Source organism: Artemia sp. Qi Xiang Cuo, chromosome 15 (genome assembly GCF_049724085.1).
Source record: "Artemia sp. Qi Xiang Cuo chromosome 15, ASM4972408v1, whole genome shotgun sequence".
NCBI classification, from domain to species: Eukaryota; Metazoa; Arthropoda; class Branchiopoda; order Anostraca; family Artemiidae; genus Artemia; species Artemia sp. Qi Xiang Cuo.
Window position 1 is genome coordinate 16,040,133 of NC_142808.1, and position 25,362 is coordinate 16,065,494.

General features: G+C 34.1%; 1 protein-coding gene across 1 annotated transcript in view; it reads left to right on the forward strand.

Annotated features, from left to right (window-relative positions):
• LOC148943381 (ubiquitin-conjugating enzyme E2 R2) overlaps positions 1-14,598 on the forward strand; it is a 32,781-nt gene extending 18,183 nt beyond the window's left edge. The window contains exons 3-5 of the mRNA XM_089101857.1: positions 3,148-3,234; positions 5,636-5,862; positions 14,200-14,598. Coding sequence (XP_088957983.1) covers positions 3,148-3,234; positions 5,636-5,862; positions 14,200-14,410 — 525 coding nt within the window. The 3' untranslated portion in view covers positions 14,411-14,598. The remainder of the gene's footprint in view (positions 1-3,147; positions 3,235-5,635; positions 5,863-14,199) is intronic.
• The last annotated feature ends 10,764 nt before the right edge of the window (positions 14,599-25,362 follow it).

Consider the following 25,362-nt stretch of genomic DNA (forward strand, 5'->3'; position numbering starts at 1 on the left):
GAAGAATAGGGTTTGACTTAGGTGTATTTTCTTTTCAAAATAAAGTAAAAATCTTCCTAAATCAGGGGGAGATTGTCACCCTCATTAAACCATTGCTCTTTGTACTTAGTTCAACTCTGTATCATAATGCCTTGATGTTTAAAATATTCTTTTGTTAAAAACTACTGTTTCTGTAATAACAGTGGATCTGTCTCCGCTGCTTCCATGTTTGGGATTTAGTGCAAATATTATTCCTGGAACCTGGACTGCCCCTTAAGACAACCTGGTTCTAGGTTTTGGGTAACCGGAAAAATGGTTAAGAAGGTAGCTTTATTTGTTGTTTATGTCTTATATGTTTTGTTTTTTTTTCAGTGATAGATAAGAAAATCTCCAAACAAAGAAAAGTCAGTGGTTAACCCCCTTAATTTTAATTAAAAGCACGCGTCATGGAAATTTTGAAAATTTGGGCTTAAAAGTGTACTTTTTGAGGCTTCCCTCCCCTAATCAAATATCCACTGACGTCTGCCTTGATAGCTAATCTGTAACCATGTGTAAGCTTGCCCTATTTTTACGACTAGAAGCTAAGTCTGATTGTTGCCTTAAGCAGGCTCTGGGTAAATCTCTCCTTTTAAACTTTTTTCTGAACGTATTAAATTCTATTTATAAACCCTTTACCCAGATTTCATAGAGGGAAAATCACTCAATCTGGTAGCGTGATAAACTGCGGCGATTTTGTGCTTTTGTACTCAAAATTTGGGGACAACTAGATTTTATTATCAGATTCAATTAAAGAGGATAAACGTTGTATTTCCAATTATTATAAATCGTTCCGATGGCTCTCTACAGAGCTGAATAGTATTATATTCAGAGTTGAATGTCCATCGGTCCTGGAGGTCTCCTCTATTGTCCACGTGCCGTTCACCGAAAAAAAGGATTATTTTAAGTTTAGAGCTACTGAAATTCTAATTGAATAAATTACACTTGGATAATTAGTTAAGGCTTGGATTAAATCTTTAGGTTTTAAATTATCAGATTAGGTAAATTCTGCTAATTTGGTTGGAAATGGAAGAACCAAAATTACGAGTTTTATTTGATTATTTAAGGTATTTCAAAAAGGTAAATCTAAAAGTTTGAAAGTGGGCAAAACTCTGAATAACCACATCGATTGTTCACATTTTCTCAGTAACCCAAAACAAGGTATTTTACAATTATTTCTTGTAGAAGGAAGTTAGTGTTCCTTGGATCTCGAGCAAATCTTACTTTAATAGGAAAGATCTTTGATTGAATTTTCCTTGACAGAAAGGAGTTAAATTTCTTAGTTTGACTATATCATTCCCCTTGTTTCCTAGCCTCTCTGTATAACATCGAGACCATCTATCTGCATCTATAGTTAGTACAGGATTAGGGAAATGAAAGAACGACAAAAAAAAAGGAATTCGCATAACGTTAACGCTAGAGAATAACGTTCCGCATAACGTTAGAGAATCCACAAGGAGGTAAGCAAAATTATTGTCTAGGGAACTCCAATTTCTGCATGTGATCTATTTTATAAATACTGTGTTTTAGTTCCGTGAAACACTAAATTGGGAAAAGGTATACAACCAACAATTTCTACTGCCTGTTGTGGGTTTCCCGCCTTAAACCCACGAAGGCTCACTTGAGTTCTTGAATTTTATTAATCGCAAAGTATTTTCATCCTTTACAGACTAGGTCTTAACTAAAAAGGGAAATATAAAGACGAAACTATGAGACCCTCAACCAAAATGAAATAGAAATCTAACAAGAATCTCAAGTTATTTACATGGGTGATATCTGCCCTGTGCTATAATCTAATCTATTTTAATTAGATCACATATCTCTTAATTAATCAGAATAGATCCAACGGGCTACCTTGAAGCATCCGCAAGGCTCAAACTTTTAATAAATCAACCGGGCAAGTTTTCAAGGGTGAAAATATCGCTCTAACTAAAGTTAGGGCCAAAGGGTCTCAAAGAGTTAATTGATTCAACAATGTTCAACTCTGACTTAGGATATTCTGGGTTTTAGAAGAAGTGACAGGAAAGTTTCACAATTTAAAATTCTTATCTGAATGTTGCCTTCAAAGAAATTTAGACAGGCAAGTGGTTGCTAGTATACTAGTTAAAGTGAAGTTTACTTGCTCATTTCCTAGCTCCAGAGACAAGACAACCCTAATTTGTCTCTGATCTGTACATTCTATTCAATTTGGTACTCAATTTTGACCTGCTTAGCGAATTTCCGTTCCGTCCTTTTAGCCAATCCCCAACTTTCTGTTAAAAAGTAAGTTTTTTTCAGTATTTTTGGCCTTGATTCTAAAAGCTTGAAATGTCGTAACAACAAAACTGGTCTGGATTGGGTCTTCAACTATTTATTATGGGTTCAAAACGTTGTTCAATACTTAAACAAAGAAATGTCTCTTCAAGATTTACAACTAGGTATACAAAGCGAAGGTATTTTCAAATTTGAAATAGTCGGTTTATTTCTGATCTATTGGAGCGAAGGGGATTCCAACTTTTTCTGAAATTGAGTTACTAAATGTACACAAAATAAGGCCTCCTGACACATGCAATAGTTTCTCTGGATAACCAGGTATATTGCTGTCCCAGCCATTTTTGCTATATAAAAAAAGCATTTTCGGTCTGATAAGTGTCGAAAATATATTCCGATCCCGTAGCCCTGCTTTGATCATCCGATTTTCTTACATATTTCGCTCCTAGTCAGTTTAAAAAGTACAAATTACGAAATAAAATATGGCACATGGGTCATCATTTCAAACGTTTATCCGGAATTGTATTATTATTTTACAAGTTCGCCATCAAGAACGTATCCAAGGTATTTTTTTTTGGGGGGGGGGCTTAAAAAAAACTTTAGAAAAACATCAAAAATCTGTTTAAATTCATTTTCGTTACTTTCTTACGTTATATATTTATATATATATATATATATATATATATATATATATATATATATATATATATATATATATATATATATATATATATATATATATATATATATATATATATATATAAATCTTATCTATTTAATTGTTAATTTCATATTTTGTTTTATATTGATATTTAGTATTAATTTTTTATAAAAATCTATAAAAATAATATAAAAAAAAATGTAAATATTCTTTTGTTTTAGGTGATAGTAAAGTTCCCAGCAGACTATCCTTACTCTCCGCCACATGTAAGATTTGTTACTAAATTATGGCATCCCAATGTTTATGAAGTAAGTACTCTTTCCATACTATTTTTAAAGGAGAAACAGTGGGAGTAATCGCCCTCATTTTAATTTTGTTTATATCTAATTTATTTGTCTTCATTCCTTCTCTTTCTATGCCCTCTATGCCCTTGTATTTACGTCAAGCATTGTTCTTTTTTGTTTTTCTTTTTTATTATTATGTTTATACTCCACTTGTACTACTTGTTGTCTTGTAGTTGTGGGTAATAAATGATTGATTGATTGATGCTATGCTATGGTCATGTAATAGGATGTGTCACAGCCTTCTATCAGGCTTTATTACCATTTGGCCTTGCAGGTCGCTGATATTAAAAAAAAACACAATTTTCGAGACTTGTTATTAATATTTACGGTAGTAATAAGAGATTATTGAATTGTTTTGGCTCTATTTAAAGGCGCAATTCCATAAAAAAAATATAACCAAAAAAAATTAAATAAAAAAATATCAAGATTACCAGTCCAAAATGAAAGTAGTCCAACGATGTAATAAATGTAAAAACTGACAAGGTATAAGAAAATGAGTCAGCCTGCTTGTTTCTTGTGGCAGAAATGTCATTTTGGGCAGGAGAAGGGGGATTTAGGTTCTTACTAAACAACGCCTTTAGACTGTTCCTCCCCTGAAATATAAAAAGTGAAATATATCTTAAAAACTTAAAGATTCACGAAAATGGAGTAAAAATGTTTTCATTGGTCCTGCCCTCCCCCAGTTCTCAGAAGAAAAATTATTTGGCATTTACCCCCCCCCCCCCCTTCTCTCTCTTGTTTCTAGAGCTGATAAAGATTGATTGTAACTATTAAAACCAACTGATAGTTTATGGGCATTACATCAGAAAAATGGGCAGGAAATACCCTCCAAAGAAGGGTTCAAGGCCCCTCTCAGTCTAGAAATTCTTCCAAAAACTGTTAATGACCTTGTAGAGATATGGGAAAGGGGGTCGTGTACTCTCTGTTCAAATTATCAGATAACATTTGTCTGTTTATTAATCCCCCTCCCCCCATAAAAAAATCCATGCACGTGCTCTTAAGTTTGAATGTAAGTACAGTGTCCTGTGAAATGTCTTTTGGTCTATCTCCCTGAGACTTTAAAGTTGTAGGTCTAGTTCTGTTAATGTGTAGTTAATAAAGTGAATGCGCATTACCTGCTGTTTCTCTAAATCGTTTCTCACGTCTAGCCAGAGTTTTGGAGTCACTTCATAATGATGGCAAAATAGCAGAGAAATGGCCTTGCGTGACCCGGATCTTTAATCTAAAACCGGCTCTGTCGGCTGTTGTGATTTAATTGATATTTTCTTTCTATAAGTTTTCTGATTTATTTTTATCATAAAACTAATGTGTCAAATGTTTTCCAAAAGAGAGTGATATTTATTCTTCCATGATGTGTGCATAAAAAGAACAGCTTTTAATTCTATAAAGCAACCCCTGCAATAATGTATCGTTATTTTTCTCAGTTTTCCTTAGATTTTCCCCAGATCAATTTACTTTTTTTGTCATTAGTTTTTCAAATATAAGTCCACGCAAGGACGAATGGTTCTTGTTCATTCCCACATTTTGCACAATCTACTGATCATAATGATACATCCATCTTCAGAAGTATCAGTTTGTTGACATCTAGAAGTATAATTTTGTATAATTAAGATCTATGGAATTCTAAAATTGCTCACGTCTGACCCTTAAAGGGTGGTGGTGTCCAGAGTTAACAACAGGTATGTTCTTACACTCCAGTTACATCCTTTGCACTAGTGTTTGGGTGATTCCCCACGTACCAGTACCCGCCTTAGCATGCCCTGTACCCGTAGCATGCTTTCGCATACCCTGAACCCGTAGCATGCCCTGCATGCCTTCATGAATGCTCCATCAAAAGAGTTGTCAAAAGTTTTTTGAAGGCTTGTGGTTATGATTTTTCAAAATTCAAACCATCATGATTTGATATAACCTTAAAAAAAGGACGAAGTGAGGTTGGATTGGACATATCAGAGTTACAACTCACACTGTATATCACACTCAATATACACACTCGCACTTGTGTGTGCAATTTGGGGATTTTTTTCGCAATAAATTTTTTGAAATTTTTTCTTTGTTTGTAATAATTTTTATTTGATGTTTCAAAATTTGAAATATATCCTGAATCCCATCTGTGCAAGGATACTCGTCTAAGTAACCTTTGTCCTATAGTCTTTTTTCTCAAAAATGAATATAAACGAATTTTTTATGCGTTTTTTTTTAGTTTTTTTCGCCATCCCCTTGCTCAAACTAACAAAAAAGAGTGTTATTTTATATCCATCCCGCAAATTTTTGCTGAAAGTTCTCTAAAAAAGAATACAAGTCCTTCTATAACAAATATTGTTTTTGCTTGACAAATTTATAACAATCTTGTTAACTTAAATTTTAGAACGGTGACTTGTGTATATCAATCCTACATCCTCCAGTGGATGACCCACAGAGTGGTGAATTGCCTTGTGAGCGATGGAATCCCACCCAAAACGTGCGGACAGTTCTACTAAGCGTCATCTCCTTACTGAACGAACCTAACTGCTCATCTCCTGCCAATGTAGATGCCTCTGTAATGTATAGGAAGTGGAAAGAGTCAAAGGATAAAGAATATGAAAATATTATAAAGTTAGTTGACCTTTTTTATAAAGTAATTTTTTATGATATTATAAAGTTAGTTAGCTTTTTTTTAGAGGGAGATATGGATACTGCTCAGGATTGCCATCCCTTGTGATTTATCACTATTTGTAATGATTTTTTATATTACCTAGACAAAAAAATCACTAAATTTGCACATAAATCATTAGATTACTGAAGAAAATCATTATATCGACAAGAAAATCACTAAATCAACAAGAAAATCTCTAAAATCTAGTGATTTTTTTTGTCATCTGGTGGCAACCCTAATAATGAACATACCTTGCCAAGTGTAGAATATCTACCTTATTTAGTCACTTCCGTTGATTTTGAATTAAAATCAAGTATTTTGCAGTAGGAATCAAGTCATGGCTAATTGTAGAAAAGGCCAAGACATAGTCCGAGTAATTGAGGGGCAAATCTGGGATAAGCCTTTTTTAGGATTGTATATAAATGATGTCATTTCATTTGTTGATAGATAAGTCTATATATCATCCATTCATAGGTCATCAGAATTTTATTTGAAAGTGTTAATTATTTCTAATTGAGATGATCTTGTTTTTTCAGTAATTTTAAGTAGTCTCAAGTAGTCTTAATGCATTGGAATATATTTGACAAATAACAATTATATTTAACAATTAGGGAATGTTAGCTCTCATGGCCAATTTTTTATTCCTTCAAATGAAGATATGAAATAATTTCTATACCTAAGTAATGTATAAATATCTACCTTATTAATCCATTTTCTTTTTAACAAACAACGGTTTAGTTAAAACTGTCAATCATTTCTAATTGAAATGACCTTGTCTTGTCACTAATTTTAAGTAGGCTCGTTAAATGAAGATATGGAAAAATACCTATCCTAATCCTAAGTATATAATCCTAAGTATAAGATATCCTAAGTATAATCCTAAGTATAAAATAAGTATAAAATAAATAATCCTAAGTATAAAATATCCACTTTTTTAAGTCATTTTCTTTTTAACAATCAGAATTTTAACTAAAGCTGTAAATCATTTCTGATTGGGATGAACTTGTTTTGTCAGGAATTTGAAGTAGTCTCGTGTGCTATGGCTTTTGCATTAATAATACATTGAGATATAGATAGATAGATTATTTACTATTAACTATAGTAAATAGTTATTTAGTATATAGAAAATAGTATATAGTATATACTATAGTAATATAATAGTAATAATAGTATATAATAGAGCGTATAATAGTATAGTATTAGAATAGTATAATATAATAGTATAATAGTAATATAATAGTATACTATAGTAATAGTATATAGTATATAGAAAATAGTAAATAGTATATAGATTATTTACTTGTTTACCATTAAACAAGAACATGGCGGAGTATAAGACACAAAAAAGGGGAAAAAAGGAACAACACGATAACTGCATACACTACAAATATACACTATATACACAACACACACTCATAGCTCGTATATTACATGCAACGGCAGAAAATCACAGTGCTCAAGTGCACCTGTGCTCAAATCAAAGGTGCTCAAGTGCACCTTTTCTAGCATAGCTTTCCTGTTCTGCCACAACTTCACGCGGATTTCGAATTTGATACTTATTCAAGAGGAGTGACTTCCTCTCGAAAAGCGGTATATGTACCAAAACCTTTGAATATTTACATGACGTGGACCGAACTCTTAGTCGCTCTGTTTCAGTAAACCATTCCCAAAGCGGGGAAAGGTATGTGGCAATGACACTGCTCTGTATAGCCTCGCCAAAATTTGCCGGTTATACGAATACTTCAGCGGGGCCAGTTTACCGTAACTCACTCGCAAATTTGACACAAGGGTATCGAGGCAAAGAGTTCTTGTTGTTTTTTTATCTTGGCCGTATGGAAGACCTAAATGTTTAAGCGAAGAAGACAGCGTGATAGTAGTGCCATCTACGGAGACAGATGGCACTGGTTTTAGTTTTAAAGAGTTGAAAACCATATATTTAATGCTTTGGGAGTGTTAACAACAAAGAGTAAATCATAGACAATCTTCTATTTCAGTTTTTGAATTGCAAAGTTACATGAAAAATAAAATTGCCAGGAAGATTTTGTTGATAGGCTATCGTAGCTTGGTATTCAACCCTACCTGCATAGGCTTATCCAAAATTTTTGATTGGGGGCGGATTTTACAAAGAAACGCATCAAAGATTTGTTTATATGCATTATTGTTACGTTTTAAGAGTCGGACAAAATTTGACGGGTGGGACATTGAACCTTCCCCCCGTGGATACGGCCTTGCCTACCTGCCTAGTTAGTAGGGGGATTGGTGGAACCCCACCAGCTATATATATTTTTTACAAATTATCATTGCTTGTTATTTAGCTTATCTTTATTAAGATTGATTGACTCCTTAACGTGTTTCCCAATCTTAAAACCGATTTTATCCCCCCCCCCCCCCAGAAGTTTTCTTCCGACTTGGAAAACATAACAACAATGCATATAAACAAATTTTTGAAATATATTCTAAAGTTCCTTTCATAAACTACTCCTCCCCCCCTCCCTTGTATACGGCTTTGGCCATAATATTATTATATTATTGTTTATTATTATCGTTGTAATATTATTTTGATAATTTAAAGCAATTCTATCTTTTGCCACTAAGAATATTAATGAGGCCATATACCAATCCTAATTAAGGTACATTTTTATAAAGATAGTTATTTTGCACTATTTTTAGGATAAATAACCGCATCTGAGACGCCTTTGCATTCTAGATACGAATGCGACCTGTTCGGATTCCGGCTAAAATTGGTTTAGATAACGTTGGTGAAAGTGGTGTCACTTTCTTCAGACTGTTGTAAGATTTACAGCTATTCATTTCGAAGTTAGGGCTGTAAATGTTGCTAAATTGAATAGTGGCTTCATTTTTTAAATTTATTAAGAGGTGAACATTGTCGCAGTTTACTAGTTATTAGGTAGTGCTGACGGGTGTGCCAAACCTGTTCCTATTCCTTGTCTTGGAATTTGAGTTTGATTGAGTGTTAAACTAAGTATTGTCTGAGGAGTGATTATTCACCCTAATTAAGATTCGGGTATTAATGCACAATCGGGGCTCTTGAGAAGGGAACATGTTAATAAAAAAATTCTTATATAATAATTTACAGAAAATTGTAGTTAACACTTTTTGAAGCCGCTAACCCCTCCCCCCCCCCTCCCCTGATGTGCAAATATATAGCCACATTATATATTTCCAGATCTTTTTTTTTCTTTTTTTTTTGTTTTTTTTTTTTTTTTTTCGGCAGTGTTTATTCAATTTAGGGGTATTAAGTTGAAACAAAAGTGACGCAGTGGTGAATAATGTGGGCTGTATATTTTCACATTGGGGGGGGGGGGGTAAAGCATGGTGGAAGTGCCTTAAAAATGTGTTAGTTTCAATGTTTCTACATATTATGAAGTAAGAATTTTTTTCTTAACATGATTCCTTCACGAGAACAACTGTGCGTTAATACCAAGGTGCGGCTTTTGGATCTGTTTTTTTTTTTTTTTTTTTTTATAACTTTTTCTATTGTTTAAAAATAACTATAGGAATTAAGCCAATCGATGAAGTGCCCAACGTAATTATTTACGGACGGCATGGTTCGAACCACTAGTGGTGGTTCTGGTCTCTAATGTGCCCGGGGCAAAATCTTGATTAGCGCCCTCCCCCTCCCTGTCTCCCAAAAATTTTCAGGCCAAATTTTAGCAAAATTCTCATTTACTTAAATCGGACTAAATTTTATTAAATTCGGTCTTCTTACTTTTATTTTCAAGGAATGGTGATCATTTGCTTATCAGACAGTTTGTGGTAACAAATTCTAAGTAATGAGTGACTCGGCCCAATAGTAACCGAAACTCTAAAAAACTGAATTTTAATATCGATAGATGCATCAAGAGAACCAGCTTATTATGCTGATTCCAAATATATAAGATTCATCAAGTTTAGTTTTACCCATCAAAGATTACGTGCCTGAGAAAATTTGCCGGATTTTTTAAATAGGGGGGAAACACCCCTATTATTCAAGGAATAAAAATCACACAAACAGATTCAGTGTACCAGAAAACTCTACTGTAGAAGTTTTGGGTTTCTATATACAAAAATGTACAATTTTGCTATTTTTGTCAGAAGAAAAATCATGGATGCGTGTTTTTTTTTTTTTTTTTTTTTTTTTTTTTTTTTTTTTGCTTCTGAGGGATGATCGTATTGAAATAATGGTCTTAGAAGATTGGGAGCGGGTGCATTCAAACGGAAATTAAAAGTTCTAGTTGCCAAACTAAGTGACAAAAGAGATGAAGGGCAACTAGCATCTCTCACACGCTCATTTTTCCCTAAAGTTTTCTGATTAACATTTTGAGATAGCTATTTTGTTCGGTATTTTTGAAAAATTAAACAACTGTGTATTAAGGGGTAAAATTACCCCCCCCCCCCGTCCGTGGGGAGAGATATGTAAGTTATGAAATTTGTCCATTGTTTATTTATAGTATTTGTTATCGAGAAGTATACAGATTTTTTCTCGGGGAGGGGGGGATTTTGTGCATGGGTTGGATTTACATAGGGAGAATCTTCCTTGTGGAGGGAAATTTTACACTGGGTAGATTTGACAGAATTCCTGTACGAAATTCTTTTTAATTGTTATGCATTCTCTTTGTCAACTCAATTTTCCATGTGGAGATGTTCCGGGGGAATTATCTGAGGGCTAACTTCTGCGTGTTTTGATTTCTGGGAAACAATTTCTACGAAAGGGGGCATTTCCGGAGTGATCAAGAAACTGATTAGAATTTAGTCTTTTTCAAAAGAAAGTATGCTAAAGAGAATTTTTTAGGCTGAATCGTCCGAAGAAATTTTAAGAGGAGGGGGGGGGGATTCGGCAAGGATGGAACAGTCTGGAAGGAATTCGACGGGAGAGGGTAGCACTTTACGTTGGATGAAATTCACACGGAGGAGTTTCCCGTGAAGAGGGGGGTATATTTCATGGAGGGTGAGCCAGATTTACCGGCAATGTTTTGAAAAACGATAAGAAATTAAATAAAAAACAAGTTTTTTTTGAATTGTAAGTAAGGAGCAACATTAAAACTCAAAACGGACAGATATTATTCTATATATGAAGGGTTGCCATTCTTTATCAATACCTATTTTGGTTCTAAAGGAGAGCATTTCTGACAGTATTGCTAGAGTGCTAGAGAGCTGACAAACCGCAAGGAAGCGAAGTGCCTCGATCTCTTAGATAAAAATGGACACAAAATCACTACTTGTGCCGGAATCCGAGATCGCTGGAAAGAACACTTCCAGGAAAAGATTAATCTCACAGTAAACCCGGATCCTGAAGTGCTTCGAAAGTTCCCAGCACACAGAGATGAGAAACCACCCCCACCACCCTTAAGGTCAGAAGTAGAAGCCGCACTCAAATCCCTCAAGTCAAATAAGGCACCCGGAATAGACGGTATACAGTCAGAACTGATAAAAGTGGAATATGATATCGTCGTTGATCTGTACTACAAAATAGTAACAGCTGTAGGGGAAATAAAATACTTCCCTGAGTCTTGGTCGAAATCTGTCATAGTGCCCTTGCACAAGAAAGGATCTAAAAGTAACTGTGAAAACTACAGACCCATTTCGCTTACTTGCCAACCAGCTAAAATCCTTACGAAAATTCTCCTTGATCGGATCAGAAACCTGACAAGACACGTAATCCCTGAATATCAAGCTGGCTTCCGTCAAAACCGATCCACCATAGACCAAATTTTTGTGATAAGACAGATTATGGAAAGATACCTGGAATTCGGGAAAGAGCTATACCAGCTGTTTATCGATTTCAAACAAGCTTTCGATCTAATTTGGCGAGATGGCCTATGGCGCATCCTGGCACACTACGGTATTCCCACTGACATTATTGACATTATCAAGAGCATGTACGAGAAGTCGAGAAGCATGGTGCAGACCAGCGAAGGCTTAACTGAAGAATTCTCAACCTCTTCAGGAGTGCTGCAAGGATGCATACTCTCCCCCACTCTGTTCTGCCAATTCCTGACTGCTGTACTGGCACTGGTGCCCAGTGACCCGGGAGACCTCATCAGTGGACACCTCTTTGACTTACTTGCATACGCCGACGACATTAATCGCCTAAGCGAAGAACTAGAGGAACTAGAATCAAGCGCTAACGATATTGATCATGCAGCTAATTCCTTTGGGATGGAAATCAATGCTAACAAGACAAAAGCCATGAAGGTAACGCGGCATATAGATACAGGCCTTCAACCCAGCAAAATTATGATCCAGGGAGAATAGATCGAGTCGTTTGACCATTTCGTTTACCTTGGATGTGAGCTGACGTCCACAAACGACTCCTCAAAAGACATTAAACGACGCCTCGCCCTTGCCTCAGCATGCTTCAAGTCATTGCGATCGATCTGGAAAAACAAACATCTGTCGCTGAAACTAAAAACACGCTTTTTTCGAGCTCTTGTGGTTCCAGAAGCAACGTACGGAGCAGAGACATGGAACCTGAAAGCAGAAGACAAACGCCAGTTGGCGGCCTTTCAAGCAAAATCCCTTAGGAAGCTTGCTGGTATCACCTACCTTGACCGAATATCAAATGAACGGCTATTGTCTTCGCTCAACTATTCCCAGACCATCATGCAGACCATCCAGCTTCACAGCTTCGATGGTTAGGCCACGTTCAGCGGATGTCCCCAGCCCAACTTCCAAAAATTGCGTTTGACGGAAGGATTGATGTCTCCCGGCCAAAAGGACGACCTCCCAAGCGCTGGAGGGAAAACTTTCCCAGCCATCCCCTGTCTGTACTCCTTCGGACTGCAGCGAACAGGGAATCGTATAAGAAGCTTTGCCATAGTTCTGTCAGAGGAGAAGCCCCGAGTCGGCCAATCCGGCCGGATGGGAGTTAAGAGAAGAAGGGTTGCCCCTCATCAATACCTTGCTCTTTGCGCTAAAGTTTGACTGTTTGTCCAAATTTTTCAAGAACGGCTACTGAAACATAGGGGCTGTTTAATTACCACAGGAAGCTTTTGTAAAAGTGCTAACAGCTTTAGTGTAAAGAGCAAGGTATTGTGGAAAGGGGATTCCTTCACATACGGAATAATTTCTGTCCGGGTAATTGTATTGTTGGTCCTTATTTTCAGTTTTAAAAACTTACTGCAAACTGCGCCCCCTACTTTATTCTGATAAAAATTGAATTTTAAAAATTACAAAATGATTATAACTGTCAGATTATTTATTTGAAATTTTGCGCCCCTCAAATTTCTGTGCCTGGGGCAAGTGCTCCCTTTGTCCCCTCCCTAAAACTGCTTCTGACTTCCAGCTGATTAAAAATTACCATATGACTAGAATTGTTCTGCTGTGTTCCGGAAGGTTGTAAGAGAACTAAAAGCCCTAAATTAGTTTGCGATAACACTTCCTTCCATCCTCTCAAATCTCTTGTAAGTAGCTTTGATTTAGCCGGGATTATAGAGGTTTATTTACCAGTGTCTCAGATACTATTGGCTTAAAACTGGGATAGATCTCTAGCAGTAGTAGCAATTAAGAATAATATTGGAAAAGATTTATACATCTCTGACACTGTTGACGACAGGGCAGTGGAGTGACATTTTAAGCTTAGCTTGAGGTACTTTAAGAGCAACATAAGTGTATCTTGTAACAGTTTCTCACCAATAAACATTCAGACCCATGATTCTCAACGTGGGGCATGGCAATATTTTGGTGGGCTACGGACAGGACGTGCATCCTTTGGCTGACTATACTGTATAGCTTTAATTTTTAAAAAAAAAAAAACATTTTTCATGTGGAAAACGTCTCATTGAAATGCATTTAAAGAACAAAAAAGATATAGGATAGTATTGTAATGACGTTATACATTGTACAAAAGGCGTTGTATTCAGGCTATATTTTTCATTAGATACTACGTTAAGGGCCTTTTAAGCTTCCTTCAGGTAAATAAATATAGAATTCTGAGTAAGAAGATTTAAATATCACAAGGGGGCATCATGATTTTAGAAATGTCTAGGGGGGCAGGGCATGGCCCAATATCGGTTGGGAATTACCGATTTAGACGAAAATAGGGATACAAATAACCTCAAAACAAATTGTTTCACACAATTGCTCGCTTAAAGAGAGTAGATATATTACTCCACATTGACGTAATGACTTAATGACAAATAAAATTCATTCTCTTTAACATATCTCATTTATTTTCTCTATATCATATTTCTCTATAATATAATTTATTAATATATATTATGTATCTTATTTAATATAGTTTCTGTTTAACATATTTCCTGCATAATAAAGCATATAAAAGTATCAATTGTGTCTAGGAAGCAAGTTGAACAATCAATAGCTGAGGCAGTAAAAGATGGCGTTAAAGTACCAACAACCAGAGAAGAATATTGCATTAAGACAAAAAAACCAGAGACTGTGCCCGAATGTGCCGATCTTGATTTCTTTGATGATGACTATGATGATGATGTCGATGAATATGATGAAGATGTTGATGATGATAATGATGATAGTGGAAACGAAGTGTGAAAGCATTATATATTAGGGTGGATTGCAGTAGTTTTTTTATGAACATTTTTTCAAATCTGAACGACAGTCGTTTGCAGTATTTCTTTTTTTATTTCTTCTGTTTGCTCGTTATTTGTGCTTAATTTTTCTTGGGTTGTTTTCTCTTGATTTACCAAAAAAAAAAGTTAATGTTTATATCTTTTTGAAAAGATCATTAAAAAATAGCTGCTAAGAAATTTCCAAGTATACTAGAATAAATTTATTATCAATAATTTTATGTTAAGAACATGCAAGTCGTGTAATCAGGTCATTGGATTTGTCAAACAATATCTGTTGACCCCAAGTCAGATTCTTCTTTTTCATACTAAGATCATTTATTAAATAAATTAAAGTTAAATAATAAAAGCCAGAAATATACATAGTTGTTATTAAAACTTTGCTAGGAATGTGGGTTTCTATTGAATAAGGATTAAAGCCTTTCATCGAAATAATCTTTGATTTTTTATAATTTATAATATATATTACATATTTCAGTAATATATGTTAGACATAGATAATATCTATCCATAAATAATAATACAAAATCTGTAATTTGTCATAAATTTCTAATGAATATATAAAAGAAGCTCACTTACCTATCATGGGTACGTTTTTACGAATCGGACAAAAAATTGGGGGTGGGAGGGGGGGGTTCAGACCCGATACCTCGCCCTCCTGGATACGGCCTTGCATCAAAACAATCATTATTTTTTTACAATGTCTAGTTTATATTATAGATTACAGTAGGACACAAATAATATTTGTCCATAAGTAATCCTACAAAATTTCTAATTCTTAACGAATATCTTAAAGAAGTAGAGCGATTTTAGCTTATTTTAACGGTTGTTTAATTTCTTTTCTAATTTGAAGCAAAAACATTTCTAATATTTCCTACAAGCAATTTTCTTTGGCTTTTTGTAATCGCTTGAGTTTTAACCTGGCTTTGGAGTCGGGAATCTCGATACAGACGAAGATCTGTTGCATTTCCGTCTTTGTGTCTTTTATTCTCAATGTCATTTTATAAAATCATAGTAAGGATTGAGCTATTAGTAAATGCGTTTTTTTATGCTTGAATTTAAGTTAGGAATTTGATAAGCAATTGTGGTTCGACTGTGAAAGCAGCCCTTAAGTTAGTAGTATCTCATTGAAGCAAATTTTAACAATAAAACACGCATATAACCAAAGGGAAGAAGCAGGAGTAAGAACTCAAATCAAAGAATGTATTTGTATATACATTTATCTACAACCAATTATATATATATATATATATATATATATATATATATATATATATATATATATATATATATATGTATATATATATATATATATATATATATATATATATATATATATATATATATATATATATATATATATATATAGAAGATTGACAGAGCGTAATTTTAAATGGCAATTGCCTGGGGGTTTTTCATATATTTAGTGAAAAGAATGGTAAACTAATGAAACTTGAAACTTATGTTGGTTTCAGAGATCATACCACTAATGCCATCTAATTGCTCTCAGGTCAGTTAATTTAAACTCACCTAAATTTTGTCCACGTCCAGACAAAAAAAAATTTCTTCACCTTCTGTTTAGTCCAGTGCGGATTTAGAACAAAAGTTTGGTGGGGGGTGGGGGCAATGTGACAAGGGTGCCGATACTTTACCAAATTGACATTCTATTTTTTTAAGGATAAAAAACGAGAAAAAAATGAGGGTGCCAGAAAAATCTTGGAGGGGGAGGGGGGTCGCAGTCCCTCCGGCCCCCCTGGATGGAGATTTTCTGATGTTTGGATAAATAATTCTATAGAAGTAGTATTTTTTTCTTATTTAGTTATAAATTGTCATTTTACAGTCTCTTAGGCTTTTTTTCCGCGTTGGATTTTAACTTAAGGTTGTTATGTTGATTAAAGCTGTAGCATTTCTTAAACTGAGTTTTTAATTTCGAATGTTTTGACTTAATAAAAACGAATTATCCTGGGGCTGGATTTGTAGAAATATTTACTAGCAAGGATGAAGGTGATCCAAACTTTTTTTTCATATTGAAGATGGATTGGCGTAGGCTAACAACCGTTTTCTAGCATCCATATTTAACAAATTTAAATTATAAGCCAAAGAAATGCCATCTTTTTCGTAGAAAAGACAGCTTATCGTTCGCACACGCTCTTAAAATGCTACGTCTGTTCAGTCCTTAAGATATTTTCTGATCAAAAATGGACATGAATTTTAGTCTTAAATGTAGTTAATAAAAAGAAAACAAAATCCCCCCCCCCCTGTACTTAAAAATGTCATTTTTGTATATTCATAAAATAAATGAAGGAAAAATTTCTGAAATAAATCGGGGAATGATAGATAGAAGTAATCGAGAAAATTTTGACGCGTTGCAACTAATCCCTTTGAAGAATGCTAATAGTTGTTGTATAAACAAAAAAGCTAATGCTAGAAGGCGATTGTCATGATCTGAAAAGGAACTTAAAGCAATAACAGCTAAAAACAGGCTAATTATATAAAATTGTAGGAAAATAAAAAGTCCAAAGATTTCAGGGCAGGAAGGGGGGATCACAGAGGTTTTGGTGGTCAGAGATCAATGTTGAACAACATCGAAGTTACTAATTTTAATTAAAAACTGTATTTTTACATTAAGATAGAATTAAAACAAACATTGAGATTGTGCTTTTTCTGCAACAGTTTTTTTTTACTGTGTCTTTGAAAAACAACAAAATAGCAGAAAATTAATGTTTTTATTTAAGAGTTTTCCAAAATATAATAAAAATTGGCTTTCTAATGCGGCATTTTTAGCATTGTGTAATACCAGAGAAGTGTCTCTTTGGGTTAAAGCATTTCCTTGAAAAATAATGATTGGTTCTTTGGCCAATCTTAAGAGATATCTTCTTACAGCATAAAATTAGTTTTATTTGGAGTTTTATTATCATATAACTTTTAAGATGGTTTGACAGTTGGACGGCGATATTTGTTTGCAAATTTTTGTTTTCTTTTAACCCATCCAACTACCGAAATCTTTATTATTTTTTTCAGTATTTTCTTTACTTAGGCATCCGTTGATATGTTTCAAATCCCCCACCCCTCTTTTACCTTCGAAATAGATTCCTTTGTACATCGAAGATTCACCTGGATAGAAACACACATTGAACTAAAAACAATTTTATTTGTGTTTTATTTTCTACTTTCAAGTTTAAAGCATCATTTCTGGGGGGGGGGGGGGCTTGTTAGACTTTTTTATATAGTGACACGAAGGCTGATTTTGGATTCTGGCGTTCTGTATTACATTCTTCTTCATAATAATAAACTGCGTCACCTGTGTATTGGCTGATTGGTTTTAGCCCAACCGTTGAAAGCGCCATCTCTGTGCTGATTTTTTTTTTTTTTTTTTTATTGATTGTATTTCTTCTTCGTTTCATTTTTCTAGTTTGCATGACACGTATTGAATAGTTGGCATTTGGCTTCTTTTTCTTCTGTAATTATGTAGTCGATTGCGATGCTTCTTATTTTGTCTATGTTTATAAAACGGATAGTATTAAAATTTCCTGCCTTAGGATTATCTCTTAAGTTGACATTTCGACAGAGTCAGGTTTTACTTGGGCAGAGGGGGTTTTAGGGGAGGGACAGACAATTGCCTCGGGCGCAGAACTTTTAGGGACGCAAAATTTCAAACGAACTATCTAACGGTTATAATCATTTAGTATTTTTTGAAATGTTATTAAGGAAATAGATGTCGCACTTAACGAATGAAAATAATTAATAAACCATTAATCAATAAAATACAAATGAATTGAAAGATAACTAAATAATAGTAAGTAAATTAATTAGATTAAAACGATTAATTATAATTAAATAATTTTCTTGATGAATGAAAATTTGGCCTGAAAATTTTTAGAAAACAGGAGAGAGGGGACGCTAATTAAGATTTTGGCCCCATATAAAATGTATGTTCCCATATAAAATGGAACATACATACAATGTTTCATTTGAAGACATGTTATTAGTTTCTATTGTGAGAGCAGGGAAAGTAGAAAGCAAAAATAGCTGCAAAATGGGAACATATTGCAACTATAATTGAAATTTGTTGGCTTCTTCTTCAATAAACTTGGCTCTGTGCTGGCAATTTGAAGAACATCTCGAATTGGTTCTTTCGTTCTGAAAATGGTAGTAACACCAAAAGGGTTGGCTTTTATAATTAATGGGAGATCATTTTGTCACTAGAAATATGGAAAATGGTATCAGTTCTCAGTTTCATTTATCTTTATTTAAAAACAAAATACATAACTTACGTAACATTCCTGCCAGGAAAGCACAAAAAAATATGCTTGCCTACGGCAGGAAATTAACTAATATTAGTTAAAAACAAACAGAAACAACAAATTAACTGAACATATTTAGAAGAAGAAAAAACAGGAGAAAAGTAGTCCTAAACCAGTAAATAAATCAACCTATGGTTTCAACTTTAAAGGTAAAAAAAGAAGAAGAAAGAGAAAGCAGTAGGGAGAGAAAGAAAGAAAGAAAGAAGAAAGAGAAAGCAGAAAAAAATGGGGAGGAAAAGAAGAAACCTGGAGGACAGCACTAAACACTTTGTGTATTGACCCTTTGCTGCTCGCTTAAAGGATATAAGATTGTTTAAATAAACAGATTTCGAAATGAAGATAGAAGGAGGTTATTTAAAAGCTTGAAACAAAAATTTACAATCTGGAAATCTCGAGTCTTGGATACATCCAATATCTTGGTTAATTTGAAATGAAGACGGATATCACCTGTGTATTGAACAGGTGGTATAATTTGAACTACCTCATTTTTAATTATCTGAACTCTCTTATTACAAGTAAGAAAGTTACCTGGTCAAAATGGAGCACCCGTAAGATAAATTGGGATGAAAACAATAATAATAAATCGTTTTCAAGACTTTATTAGAGAAATTAAATTTATGACGGCGGATGACTCCTAGGAATCTTGAAAGTTTATTGCCTACTAATTTTGCATGGTTTTTCTATGAAAGACTTCCATCAACAACAAATCCGAGATCTCTTCTTCTTTCTACTCTATTGGTAATACTATCAGCTACTTTCAATTTGAGATCTGTTTCAATTGATGATATTCAAGAAAATAATACATAATTTGTTTTACTGTAATTCAGTGTTCAATAATTCGAATCAGCCCATGAGACAAATTCAGTTAGAGCTGTTTCCATTTTTGTAAACAAAGAAGGTAAATTTTCACATGCAACAAAAAGAAGTATATCGTCTGCAAAAAGTATTATGTTGGCTTCAGACAAATAATGTTTTACTTGGTCAACATAATTAAGAAAAAGTAGGGGTCCTAGTATTGACCCTTGTGGCACTCCACAGGGTATAGAAGTGCGCTCAGATGTTAGGTCTACATTATACAGAACTTGAGCTCTATTGCTAAAATACGAGTGAAACCATTTTAAAGGTACGTTATGTATCCCTTTTGATTTGAGAATCTGAAGTAATGTGTCATGATCAATAATATCAAATGCTTTTTTAGTGTCTAACAATAATGCTACCGGTATTAGACCATTATCAAATGCATCATTCACCGAATCAACCAATTTAAAATGGCAGATCCGTTGAAAGTCCATTCCGAAAACCAAACAGCGTTTTACAAAATATATCCTGCTCCTGGAGGTAATTATATATTCTTTTATGAACCCCTTTCTCATAAATCTTGGGAAAAAAGGCAGAATGGATATGGGCCGGTAATGCCTCGGATCATTTTTTGACTTTCCTTTATGAAGTGGTAATACACATGCCACTTTAAGCCTTTCAGGGAAAGTTCCCTTATCAAGTGACAAATTTATTAAATAAGCTAAAATAGGAATGACTATCTTTTTAGTTGCTTTATCTTTTTTTAACGACACATCATCAATTCCACAAGATTGTGATTTCGTTTTCATCACATTCCGTAAATAGGAGTTCAGAAGTTACATTTCGAGGTGGGATTTTGGTGACAGGGGGGCTTAATGATCTTTTATAAGCTGCATGGCACATTTTTGAATCTTCTTCTGAAAAATACTTGCATAAATTTTCCGCAATTTCTTTCGGATCATTAACAATTTCATCACCATCTCTTTTTTATTTCATCTCTTTTTTATTTTTTAGTCATCTTTTTTATTTGCTCCTTCTCTTTTTTATGGCCCAGTACTTCATTAATTTTTGTTCGTGTCTTCTTCATATTTCCTTTAATTTGATCTCCCCTTTCATAAAATGAATTTCATCATACCCTTTTATTCTGTCAATTTCGGTATTCTTTGAAAATCTGGAGTTTTTTAATCCGTGGGGTCTTTTAGATGATCTTTATACAAATTTTTCTTCATTTTTACTGAAGCAAGGATACTAGTCGTCATCCATTCCTCCCTTGGAATATTTTTTCTTTCTTACCTGTTTAATTGGACAATATTTATTAAACTCCGTAAGAAATGTTCCAGAAACAAATCATAAGTATCATTTGCATACTTAGTTCTAAAAACTTCCGAAAAATCAACATGGTCTAAATTGTCAGCTAATTTTCTTAAACTATTTTCTGATATATTTCAATATTGAAGCTTATTTTTTGGTAGCCTGATATTTAAAATGTCAAGTTTGCCGGCCAAAATAAGTTGGTCTGATCCGTTATTAATAAGAACGTCAGCCGAACAATCTATTAATAATTGGCCATCAACAAAATATTATCTATTAGAGTTGCCGAAGACTGTGTTATTCTCGTGGGAATTGATACTAAAGGGTAAAAATATGACGATAACATTATGCTAAGGAAGTCAACACGGCCATTTGAATTCAACAGATCAGTATTAAAATCGCCCATTATAACTGTCTTTTTACTTTCTCTTCTAGCTTTAGACAAAACACTTTCAAAAACATATATGAAATCATAGGTTTTTATTATTTTAAAAAATAAAGTTGTGTGACAGATTCAAACTTTAGCGTAAAGAGCGAGCTATTGAGGAAGGGACAGCCCCTCTCATATACGGAATAATTTCTGTTCGTTTTAAGTTTTATTGTCGCTCCTTACTTTCAGTTAAAAAAACTTGTTTTTTTTATTTAATTTCTGAAAGTTTTTGAATTCAAGGAGCTTTGATTTTGGCTCAACGTATATGGATAATTGAAGCGAAATTCGCATATTAATTTCCCTTTTTTTACGAAATTGATTTCTCGAAATTTTGTTCTGACGTAACTTACGAATTAACTTACGTAACTCACTTCTATATTCGTATGGTTTATTACGTACATTAGGGAGTTTGCCCCCTAGTCGACACCTTGCTCTTTACGCTAAAGTTTGAATTTTGCTCGAATCACAAACCCCTGAATCACAAAGGCCGGTTAATTAGAATAGATAGCTCTTTTGAAAGTGCTAAAAAACAACTTTAGCGAAAAGGGCGAGGTGTTGACTAGGGGGCGAACCCCCTCATGTACGTCATAATTTCTGATTGTTTTAAGTTTTAATGTTGCTCCTTACTTTCAGTTGAAAAAAACAGTTTTTTTTTATTTAGTTTCTGATCGTTTTTTAAATAATGCTGGGAAATCCGGCACCCCCTTCATAGACATGTCTCTTCCCCCAAGGAAACATCGTCCATGGAATGATCCTCCCCCGTAACCCCCTCCTCCGACACCCCCTCCCCCATCGGAAAAAAATCCCTCCTGAAACGTCTTCATATTTCCCATTAACCAATACTATATGTAAACAATGGGTAAAGTTTTTAACTTGCAGCCCTTACCCCGGGAGCTCTGGGGGGTTGAGTCATCCCCAAAGACATATGAATTAAGTTTTTGAGTTTGCTGAACAAAATGGAAATCTCAAAATTTTGATTGAGTGACTTTGGGAAAAAAATGAGCGTGGGAGGCGGTCAAGTTGCCCTCCAATTTTTTTGGTCACTTAAAAAGAGCACTAGAACTTTCAATTCAATTGAGCCCTCTTACGATATTCTAGGACTACTGGACCGATACGATCACCCCTGGGAAAATCAAAAAAAAAAATAATAATAATAAACACGCATCCGTGATCTTTGTTCTGACAAAAAATACGAAATTCCACATTTTTGCAGATAGGAGCTTGAAACTTCCGCAGTAGGGTTTTCTGATACGCTGAATCCGATGGTGGGGTTTTTATTAAAGTTCTATGACTTTTTGAGGGTGTTTCTCCCTCTATCTTCCAGGGATCCAATTTGGTTTTTGAGCCCAGATAACATTTTTTTCAAAAGAACTGAACTTAGCCGAGTATTCAAGCAGGATTGCATCGTGAATTTTGGAAACTATGTCTTCTGCAATAGCAGAGTTGAGCCCCGAAGAAGGAACCGTGCTCAAGTTATCACGGACTTTTTGTTCAATTTCATTGTGCAAATCACTTCGGAGATGTTCTACTTCTTTTTGTGCGCTATCCACGACGGAGGCAAGAGAAGCCCGATCCAACTTTAACTTTTCTAAGTAGATATCTAAAAAAGTAGCAACTTAACTGAATGTATTTGCTACTCCTTTGATTTTTTTTTCTTAACAGCTTCGCCGAAATTTTCTTGTTATGATTCGAGCAGCGATTGTTGAACCATTATAACTTTATACGTGTCGTAGCAGAAAACGATGAGATGTGTTCCGTTCTTCATTTGACCTATGTCCACCATTCGAACGGGACATTTCGGATAGCCTTGAAATTTTGCTAATACCAGTCCTCTAATTTAGAGTCCTCAGAGCATATTAGGAAATAAGGAAAAATGTTACCTTGTTACTACCTTTCTTATTTATAGACGTGCGGGCCTTCATCTGTTTCTCAATAAATACAGCTGCACGCCAATTCTTAATCCTTGCAAGCGAAAACTGGTTTCATTAATTAACAAAAACAAATCCAGTCTTTTTCGCTCAATTTCACTGTAAATCCTTTGTTTACTTGGCACACAGCTACACAGGTAGATCGGTATTCGTGCGAGTGACGTTGTTAATGCAATTCAATTTTTACAGTTTCATAATAGTTTATCCTTGTAACTTGAAAAAATAATCTGATTATTTTGGCTTATGTTCACGCTTCAAGAACGAGGTAATATCCAGAAAAAAGGTTGTTTTTTGTTTGTCCCTACTGAATGAAAGCTAGTTGAAGACTGAAACATAGTCCATACATAGTTTTGGTTTCAAGCCTCCAAATTTTACTAACCTCAACCAACCTAACATCATATATATATATATATATATATATATATATATATATATATATATATATATATATATATATATATATATATATATATATATATATATATATATATATATATATATATATATATATATATATATATATATATATATATATATATATATATATATATATATATATATATATATATATATATATATATATATATATATACATGACGAATCTTAGTAATTCGTCATGTTCAGCTCATCTGCAATGCCAGTCTCGTACCACTCCTCGATTGATGGAGACTAGAAGAGGATACTGTTTCAGTTTGCCGAAATTTTTTCCACTGTGGCAGCAACTTGAAGGTGCAAAGAATTCGGAACATCAATTTGATAGCATAAATTTTTTTACATACATCCTATAAACACTACGATACATGTATATTCACTATATCGCTTAAACGTATTCCTAGTGCTTTATATCGAACATGATTTCTTGGCGATCTAGGCTGTTTCTCGGAAATAGCCATGTTACTCTGAAAAGGCTTCTATACATAGAATCCATGTTTCCTGATAGAACTTAGTCTACTAGCTCAAGAGAGGAGAGATAATTTTGTATTGTATCATCTAAGCCATTCAATATTCTGATTCTGAAGACGCCACGCAGTTCATAAACACAGAACAATTTCTAACCATCCTGGAAATCGGGCTAATTCTAAACATCCTGGAAATCGGGTATGCTGGCACTATAAAAGAGGAGCTAGTATGGATTGCATCATTCTGTCCATTAGTTGCTATGATTCTGAAGACACGATAGATTGTGTTAATGTGAAATGATTACCAGTCATCCAATGAGTCAACTTCAGTATAAGGAATCGCCTTGGAAAATATTCGGTCAATTTTCGATGGTTCCCAGTTAGTCAGCTCATCTCATTCTAGCAAGACAATCCATTGCGTGCCCACGTATCTTCCGCCTGCTCGCGTTTTGGCCAGAACAAAGCAACCTGTATGCAATGTAACAAAGTCAATTTTTGCTTCCAAATCTCGTGTAAACTTTATCCCAAGACACTGCTTAATCCGTACCTAAATCACATATTTATGAATTTGACATTACTACACTAATTTCCTTTTTTATATTTGCTATTAACCAGTATCATCTTAGTCCCAAAAAGAGCTTAAGACCAAGCTAGCATGAATATATTTCACGAGAGAAATCTGTTTTGGCAAGAATAAATTTAGGTAAAATCCCAATAATACAGATTGTGTGTAAAGTATTGATTCGGGTATTATTTTATGTTTTGATTTTTGTTAGGGGAGTTTGATTTGATTTTTTCAGGGGGAGGAGGTCGCATATATCGTTCGTAGTAATTAGTTTATGTTTGATTGGTATATAAACTGTATATATCCATCTCCTGCATTTATTCTTTTGAAATTAAAATCAATAATCAAACTGACCTAATCGATATTGCACTAGCCGTTTCTAAATTACTTTATTCGTAGCGACGCTAAATTTTTTATAGATCACCCGACGTTTTCCACTGGCGGAACTGTTATAATTAACAAACTCTATCACGATATCCGGTAGGTTCTGTCAGTTTTATCACCTGTTCTCACTTATCCTATCATTTTATTGATATCTTTTATATTCTCATCGGAATTTCTTCCTCGTCTTCTTTCAATTTCATCTTTTCATTTTTCTTTTTCCTTTATTTTTTTTTGTTTTCAGCTTTTTAGTAATCACGCTGGTAGGTGCACAACCTATTGCTATATCCAAGCATGTGAA